The sequence below is a fragment of the Eretmochelys imbricata genome, chromosome 14 (assembly GCF_965152235.1).
Source record: "Eretmochelys imbricata isolate rEreImb1 chromosome 14, rEreImb1.hap1, whole genome shotgun sequence".
NCBI lineage: Eukaryota > Metazoa > Chordata > Testudines > Cheloniidae > Eretmochelys > Eretmochelys imbricata.
Window position 1 is genome coordinate 36,348,447 of NC_135585.1, and position 9,525 is coordinate 36,357,971.

The window sequence follows — 9,525 nt, forward strand, 5'->3', positions numbered from 1 at the left end:
ACACAAGAAGGTCTACAGATATCAGACAAGCCATTATGGATGAAAGCCTTTATTGATTACTTGCCCTCACACCCATGAAGAGGAGTTGGAGCCCAAACACTCATCCCATCAGTTTGAACTCTGGGGGAAGGGAATAACAATTCCTGGTCAAAACTTTCTCTCTCTGCTGCTTAGCGGGGTGGATTGGGGAGAGGGGGAATGGTTTAGACACAAAGTGAGAGAGCCACAGCTTGGGCTAGTCCTAAAGGACACACAGTACAGAACTTGCTTATCATAGAAGCTTCTATTACCTTTTGAAACTTATGATTGTAACTCGTTTGTGTATGTACTTTTGCCTGCTTTAACTTTTGAAATAACTCATATTTCCTTCTCTTAGCCAATAATTCCTTAGTTAATTTATTATAGGATTGGCTACAAATGTTGTCTTTGGTTTGAGATCTGACGTGCAATTGACCTGGGGTAAATAACTGGTCTTTTGGAATTGGGAGAAACCAGAATATTGTTGTGATTTTTGACACAAGGGACCATCTATCACAAAGGTAGGCTTGTCTGGGTGGCAAGACAGACTTAGGAGACTGTCTATAACTCCATAGTAAAGCTGTTATACTGCTTGAGGAGTTCACACTTGATGGTTGATTAAATCAAATTGTAGAACATACAACCAGTTTGGGGTTTGTTCCTGGTTTGTAACAGTCAGCCCTGAGGTCAGTACTCATGTTCCTGAGCTGCTCTTGACAGCCTAATTTACAATGGAAAGAGACTAATAAAGAAATAACAACACCTTCATTCAGGAGGTTATATACAATAGCCCTGCAGTTTAACACTGTAGAATGCCTTTCCAAATAATAAAAATATCTTCCTTTGTGTCCAAGTTTAAAATAGAGATTTCACAATGGCAGAAAATTGTGAGAGTGAATTTGCTACATGTGGCCTAAAGGATGGGGAAGGGTGGGGGAGCAAATTGTGACAGGTGTTTCCCCATTCATCACAACTTGCTACATCTGGACCAGAGGATGGGGAAAGGTAGAGGCAGCAGACTGTGACAGGCATAGCTCTCTCCATCACAACTTGTGACCTCTGGGCCAGGAATTGGGAAAGATAAAGGATAGGGAAAGGGGAAGAGGTAGCAAATTGTGATGAGACTTCCCCATCCATCAGAATTTAATCTCTCCCCTGAAGAGTAGGAAAGGCAGAGATAGGAAAACAGTGACAGGTGTACCGCCAGCCATCACAATTTGTTACCCCTGCACCAGGAATGGAGAAAGGTAAAAGAACCAAACTGTGATAGGCATACCCCGATTCATCACAACAAGCTACATCTGAATCAGAAGATAAAGAAAGATCTGGACCACGGACAGGGGTGAGGGATTCTTCCTAAAGTGGGGAGACCACAAAACCCTGCTCCTTAATTCATGTGGTGGGGGTGGTACCGAGGAGTTCGGACTGTGTGAGGGGGTTCAGGGCTGGGGAAGAGGGCTGGAGTACAGAGGTGTGAGGGCTCCCGCTGTGGGTGCGGGCTCTGGGATGGGGCTGGAGATGAGGGGCTCAGGGCTGGGGCAGAGGGTTGGGGTGCAGGGGTTGAGGGCTCTGGGGTGGGGCCGGGATGAGGAGTTTGGGGTGCAGGAGGGTGCTCGGGGGCTACGGTGGGGAGAGAGGACTCCTCCCAGCACCTGGACTGTGAGGGGAAAGGTGCCTCTCCTCACCGTGGCAGCTCTGGGGTTGGGGCTGCAGGATAGATGTCCTTCCTCTGGCCCCAGCAGGTCTGGGCTGGGGGAGGGCCGTCGTGGCTGGGGCCGATCTGGCCGCATCAACCCAGCAGGTCTGGGTGACCTGTCTGCAGCTGGGTCTGGGCCGCTCCAGCCACACTTGGGACTGGCCCGGGCTGTGCCGCAGCAGAGTTGAGGCCAGGGGAGGGGCGCCCCTCCCCTGGACTGGGTAGGTTCCTTGAGCACCTGCACAGTGCTAAATAGGTTGCTGCATGGCTGTGTGCCCGAGCAGCTTACAGGGAACTTAGGCCAGGTCCGTGGTGAAAAGTGGACAGGCAACGCCCATCCCCTTTCAAAAGTGGGAAGGCCATGGCCCTTTGGCCCCTCTGTTCCAGCACCCCTGAAGGGGATGGGCAAAGGTAGAGGTAGCAGATTGTGACAGGCATAACCCATATCCATCACAACTTTCTTCCCCTGGACTAGGCGATAGGGAAAGGTAGAGGATGGAGAAAGGTGAGAGGTAGAAAATTGTGTTGGGAATGTCCTCATCCATCACAGTTTGTTACCCCTGGACCAGAAAGTGGGGAAAAGTGAGAGGTACCAAATTGTGGTGGGAATGCCTCCATCCATCACAATTTACTGCCCTGGGACTGTGGGATGGGGAAACACAGAGGCAGCAAATTGTGACAGGGCAGCAAAAGGGAGAAATATGTTAATAGTACCTACCAGGAGCTACTAGCAAACAGTGCAGGCAAAGTTACACCGGCAGAGTGAGGAGCAGCAGGTAGCCCTGTGTGGGAAGAGGGGAGAACTGGAGGGTTTTTTCCTACAGCCCAGTGATGGCTTAATTTGACCCTACAAATAACCAGAGGAAGCTGGTGGCACAGCACTGAGAACCCCATGGCCCTAACTAAGGGAGCAGCCCTCGCAGCTCAGGACAAGACTCGCAGACAGAGAGCCTGCTGTACAGAAAGGAGACCCAGTGCCCGCCATCTCGCTAGGACCCAGGAGGCGCCGAGCAGGGCGATCCCCGGGGTCACGCAGCCTGGCCGCAGGAAGCGAATTGCAGTCTCTGCAGTGACTCTGTTACGGTGCAACCCACCTTCCTTGCAAGACCCCAGAGCCCTGGCTGCAGGCGGGGGAGGTTTCCTATCAAGGGAGGAACATTCCTGCTGCTCCCCGAGAGACTCTCCCAGTACAGACCCCAGCCTGTCCCGACCCCCCTACTGGGACCCAGAGCCCTGCTCCAGGCAGTGCCCCCTGTGTACAGAAGGTGAGACCTGCCCCTCTCCCCCTCCCTAGGGAGCGATGATCCAGGTTGCAGCCTGACTGCAGAGGCAGGGGGATGCCCCAGGCTGCTACCAGCTGGGCTGCCTGCGATTCCCTCACTGGACAGAGGAAAGCTGGCTGCCAGCTCCCATGGTTTGCAGGGTGTGTGAGGGACTGGGGCTAGGATAGCAACATCTGGGGAGCCAGAGAGCTGTGGGAGCCGGAAGGGGGCTCTGAGAGCCAAAAGGCATTGAGGACCGTGAACAGGGGTGTGTGAGGGGACAGGAGGTGGGTGAACAGGGATGCAGGAGGCGGGATGGGGTCATGGGGATGTGGGGCCACTGAAGGAAGGCTGAGGGAATACACAGAAATTGGGGACAGAGGGAGAATTCTGCGGAACAGAGCTGGAATAGAGGGAAACTGAGGGGGGGGGATAAAGGGAAGGAAAGGGGGGATGTGGGGAGAGGGGCTGTGGGGTGGCTGGAGGGAGAATATGAGAGCAAGTGGAGACTGACTGGGGAAGGGAGAGCCAGAGGGAAGGAGAAGGGAGGGGGATGGTGAGAGATAGGAATCTTTTCCCCTAGAAATAGTCAAACAAGCACTGGGTGTGGGTGAGCCTGGGACTTACCCCTAAGGGCTCAGAATTTACAAGGCAAATATCCCCTTCCCCACACACACACACCCTCCTCACAATATATTACTTAAGACAATCTCATAATTTTGGGGGTCTGACTCCTGAATGTTAAATGTTTGGGGTTGACAGAACTGAACGGGGCCCTGCTCTGATTTCTGTGCAAGATTCTGTGTCAAACCAGAGTCACTGAGAGCAACAGCAGGCAAGGAGTCCAACTTATATTTACTTTGTTTTCTTTTTCTTTTCAGTTCAGGTTCAGTCAGTAAAACAAAATTATGGTTCAGGTTCGGTTCCAGTACAAGTACAAAATACGGTTTTGAACTGGGTTTGTGATTCCAGTGTGAGTCCAGATGGGCAAATGAGATCAGCATCAGCCTGGCTGTCCCTGGGTGCTGCAGGGGCAGCACAGGGAGGCTCAGTCATTAGCTACCCCCACCAGAGGGATCTGGTAATTGCTAAGGCAGAGGAGGCTGGTGTCAGTCTTTGTGCTCAGGTTACTGGAGCCCTAGGACTAGCTGGGCTTCCTGGGGTAGATGCTGCTGCCTCCATTGTGATCTGGGAACATGCTGCTGCCCAGCGGGGTCTGTGCTGGGATAGACCATCACTAACATCCCCTCTATGCCCAGCGAGGGGGGAACTTTCTCCTGTGACTGTCATCAGTGCTCTAGGTCAGCCCCGGGCTGTGCCACCAACAGCTCCTGAGCTGGAGACTCCAGGTGATGAGGGAGAACTTGGAGAAAGTGCTGGGGATGGCAGGAAAGTGACTCTGCACAAATGGCCCCTCCTCACTCCATCTCTACTCCCCATGTGTCTGTGAGTCCCAGAGCAGCTGCCCCAGGCACACCCAGGCTAACACCCTTGTTAGCAGTGGCAGTAGGTATTGGAGAGGAAATGCCCACAGGAATGGCAGGACAGTAACCGGTTCTTCCATGCAGAAGGGAGACAGGAGAGGCTGAATGGGGCAGCAGGAGCAATAAATGGGGGGGAAGGTTCCCAGCTCCCAGCCCCGCCCAGCTCCACTTCCTGCAGAACCCCAGGGCAGATTGACTTTCCTGGGACAATTTGAGGAGCAGAGAGAGGAAAAGCCATTTCCTGCCTGTGCCTAGTCTCTGTGCTGCTGGGGAAATGTCCTGTCCTAGGGACAGTGTTAGGGGGGATCCCCCAAAGTGGCTCATTTGATTCTGCTCTTTTCTAGAGTTTGGCTCAGAGACTCTGTTACTGGGAGGGTTTAAAAGTGTCTTGTGGGTTCAGTCCCGGTGGGAGTGGTCAGGTCTGTGTTGTAATAACATAACTGAGGGTTTTCCCAGCATGGCAGAGTCTAGAATGTCTGTCTGCAGGGAAAGAGCCTGGGGGGAATTGGGGTGTGAAATGGACTAACACTAATTCAAAAACCTCCACAATTGCCTTTCTCACCCTGACAGGCTGCAGAATAACGACCACGTTTTCCTCCAGATCATCCCATCTTCCTAGGGGCCAGGGAATGGAAATGGCTGTGGTGGATTCAGCTCAGGTAGGGGATGTTTGGGGGAGCTGCTGGGGAAGGTTCTTGTAGAGCAGGGAAGGGCAGGAAATACACAGAGTGAGCCAGGGACAGAGACAGGCTGTGTTAAACATGCTGGGACATGCTCAGCCTAGAGGCTGATTTATGAAAAGGCCCATTTGTGCTGGGAGGGGGGTGTAAATGAAAAGAACCTGCCCTCCTCTGTCTGCTGGGAGGAACAAAGAGCTCTTACATTGTCTCTGTTCCCTGGAGCCTCCTGGCCACTCTGAGCAGGGTGGGGGTGGGATTCTGCTCCTCTGGCCTTCCCAGAGCTGTCCTATTTTTATGCTTCTTCCCCCATGAATAGTGGGATTGTAGCTGAGGCAGCAGGTGCTGAGAAAGGAACATTTGTTGTTTCAGATGCCGGTGACCTTCGAGGAGGTGGCTGTGTATTTCACCGAGGGACAGGGGGCTCTGCTGGACCCCAGTCAGAGAGCCCTCTACAGGGACGTCATGCAGGAGAATTATGAGACTGTGACCTCGCTGGGTAGGGATTTCTTTCCCCTCAGCTATTTGAAGCCCAGGGGCTCTGTATTTCTGAATCTGGTCAGGTTCTTCCCTGGTCTGTGAGATTAGAAGGGAATGGGTCACATAGTCCAAGTGTGAGAAAGCCATCACCTCCATACCCCCTCCAACAGGATAGGGAAGTCATGAACCTAATGGACATGCTAATTCATTCCCATCCCTCCAGCTGCCGGGGGGGTGCGGGGGGCAGAAGCAGTGTATTATGCTATCTGCATTAATGCTCACTCACACACAGGATCTCTGTGCACCTCTCTTCATGCGACAAACTCTCTGTGTGGGGAGGGCTCTGTTCTCTGTGGGTTCAGTCATAGGCAGCGGTTTAACACCAGAGCTGTATGTGCCTCAGAAAGTCCCTCAGAGCACAGAGATCCTGAAAACTCCCCCCGCTCACCAAGATATTGGCCTCTCCTAAGGGGGCTCAGTGACTATGTTCCCATCCCATAACCTCCAAGAAAGTCATGGGTTGAGTTTAACCTCAAGAGTTTAACCTATTGTGAGAAATACTGCCCCAGTCCTCAGTGCACTCTGATCATGCCTTATTTCACCCTCTGAGCAGGACTCCACATTACCAAACCTGACCTGATTGCCCGGCTGGAAGGAGGGGAAGAGCCATGGGTCCCGGATCTCCAAGCCTCCAAGGAAAGGAAGATCCCAAGAGGCAGCCGCACAGGTGAGGAGTCAGTGACACTGACACAGAAACTATATAGCAAATGAAGGAAAAAGTTTAAAATCCACAAAATGTGGTGTGAGCCCCCTCAATTCTGCCTCATCTCACCCAGGTCAGGCTGTGGTCAGCAGGTGTCATGTCATCATGGCAGATGTTGCTCATGGCTTCACACCCACCCTGTTGGCTGTCAGGAGTTTTCTCCTCATCTTCGCTTCCCTGCGAGTGTTTGGATGGGATGTGGAGGCAGAATCCAGTCTCTCATTCTTCCAATGGTTATTGTGTTGAGTTTTTCCTTTTTTGAATTCCCCTTTCTGTCCTTTCTGCCAGCCCAGGCAATGACTCCTGCCTGGATTCTCTCTCTCTTCCAGTAGGTGATGAGACAATGAGTGAGAACGAGGAGGGGAATCCACAGCAGGAAGATCCTGAGCAAGTGGAACTACAGGGGACCTTTTTGAGAAGAGCTGAAGGGAATTTTCCCCAGTGCTTGGAACAGAGAAAAGGCAGGAATAATTGGCACAGGTCAGAAAGGAAGCTGGGAAACGGTCGAAGGAAGAAAGTGGATGAATCAATTGAATGTGGAAGAGGAGGAAAGGATCCCAAAGAAACCACAGCCCAGCAGACAAGTCACAAGGAAAAGAAGCCTTATAAATGCTTGGACTGTGGGAAAAGCTTCAGTTACCCCTCAGTCCTTATTAACCACGAGATAATCCACACAGGAGACAGACTTTATAAATGCCTTGAGTGTGGGAAAAGCTACAGTCAGCGCTCAGCCCTTATTACCCATGGGAGAATCCATACGGGGGAGAGACCCTATAAATGCTTGGACTGTGGGAAAAGCTTCAGTGTTAGCTCACATCTTATTACCCATCGGCGGGTACACACAGGAGAGAGACCGTATAAATGCCTTGAGTGTGGGAAAAGCTTCAGTCGGAGCTCACATCTTATTACACATCAGAGACTGCACACAGGAGAGAGACCATATAAATGCTTCAACTGTGGGAAAAGCTTCAGTCAGCAGTCAGTCTTTATTAATCATGGGAGAATCCACACTGGGGAGAGACCCTATAAATGCTTGGACTGTGGGAAAAGCTTCAGTCAGAGCTCACATCTTATTACTCATCAGAGAGTGCACACGGGAGAGAGACCATATAAATGCTCTGAGTGTGGAAAAAGCTTCAATCATAGCTCCCATCTTATTAAACATCAGAGAGTGCACACAGGAGAGAGACCGTATAAATGCCTTGAATGTTGGAAAAGCTTCAGTGACAAATCAAAACTCATTACACATCAGAGAATCCACACGGGAGAGAAACCACATAAATGCTTGGATGATGGGAAAAGTTTCAGTTCCAGCTCATACCTTCCTAAACCGTGGAGAATCCACACGGGACAGAATCTATAAATGTCCCTAAATCCTCTGAGGTGCTGGGTTACAGGAGATCAAATGTGAAGGGACCAGGAGGGATGGGTTATGGGGAGGAAACTGGGGGATTGAATGGTTGGGTCTGGTGGATGTGGGATGCAGAGGGTGCTGGGGAAATCAAGTGTTAGGGATCACGGGATAAGAGAGGAGAGTACAGGGAAGAGAGGTACTGCCTCTTATCACTCACCCCCTCTGCCCCTTTTCCCTGCCCCCTCTACATTCAGAAAGCACCACTGAGAGGGACTGATTTCCACATTGTCTTTTGTGGGAGGCGTAAAGGCTTCAGGATCCCACCTCTGCCTGCACAGCATCAGCTTCTGAGGGTTTCTCTGTGATGGGAAACGTGGTTGGGATTAGCTAGCAAATCTCCCCCGACCCTCCCGCACTTTTCCTAGTCTAGACGGACCCCAACCATTTTATATATTCTGATCCCCCCATTAGCAGAGTGATGGTTAGAGTCACTGAGTTCCACAAAGTCTCACATTGCTCCAGGTTATGCCAAGAACATTTATTTTTTGTACACTGACTCCCTTTGAGACCAGATTTAAATAGATTCTAAAAGTCCTGGAGCAGGGTTAGGAAAATGTGGTGTTTGGATTCTGTGGTATTTGAGGATAATGGGATGAGTTGGAGGGATTCCCTCCTCCTCCCTTCATTGTCATGCTCCACCCTGACACAGCAGCCTCTGTCCGAGCCTTGGATAGTTTATCTTCTCCCCATTCTACTGTCCACCTCCCAGCACGGCACTTCCACCAGTGTTCTTTACTCTCCATGCTTAGGAATCACACTTTGATTTTTTTGATCCTGACTCAGACTCGTTCGGGCTAGAGATGAAAGTGTCCCAGACCTGGAGGTGATATTCAAATGAATCCCAAAGCTCTGTTTGAGCTTTCTGACCTTAAATCCCTGTTTCCATCTATTAATAAAGTGGCTTCTGGGCTTTTTCTAGCCAATCCCAGAACATTTGGAGATGGGCAGATTTTAGCTTTGGTTTGTTTTTGTTCCTTTTTTTTCTTTTTTGCATTAGGACAATGCTGAAACTTTTGTAAATGACACAACCAAATAATGAGGAGGTGCTGAGTACTGCAGGTTTAGCCAGTTCAGAGGAAAATGGATACATTTGTTTTCCTTCTTTTGGGAGTTATGATTCTGTGGGATTTCACTTTATGAACCTGAAAGTGTTTTGTAGCCCATCTTGTAGTGTTGACTTGTCTCTCTTCCTGATGGCTGTTTGGTCACATGCTTTGATATTAGTTTAGTTTGACAGGATGTAGCACAGTTTTACTGAGGACTTTACGAGACAAATGATCATTTGCCGGAAGGGTCCTTTTTTATTTTATTTTAACCTTTCTTTACCCTTTCTCAGGAGATTTTTGTGTGTTTGAACAATGAAAATTATCACTATCTCTCAGCACAAACACTAAGGGCGAGTGCTAGATTCACACTCGGAGAGGCCGAGGGGGCATGGAGTTACTTTCTGATCCCTGCAGAAACATGAGATGCAGTCAGGAGGGGGAGAGGGTGGGGAAACAGTGCTGGGAAACTGCAGACTTTTCTCGAGAGCCAGAGAGCTGATGCTGAGAACTGTAAACTTGCTGCACCAATGACAGAGAGAGGCAGGAATTGCCCTGTGAGTGCTGGGTGAAGCCATCCCTGAAATCTAAAGGGCTACAAATGATGCCCCAAGAGGAATGATGAGGGGACAGCATCACCCGATTGCTGAGAGGATGAGCCTGAACAAAGACAAGAAGGAATTTGGGG

General features: G+C 50.5%; 1 protein-coding gene across 1 annotated transcript in view; it reads left to right on the forward strand.

Annotated features, from left to right (window-relative positions):
- LOC144273991 (uncharacterized) overlaps positions 1-7,743 on the forward strand; it is a 79,457-nt gene extending 71,714 nt beyond the window's left edge. Inside the window, exon 5 of the mRNA XM_077832712.1 lies at positions 6,966-7,743. Within this exon, the coding sequence (XP_077688838.1) occupies positions 6,966-7,743 (778 nt within the window). The remainder of the gene's footprint in view (positions 1-6,965) is intronic.
- Positions 7,744-9,525: the final 1,782 nt, after the last annotated feature.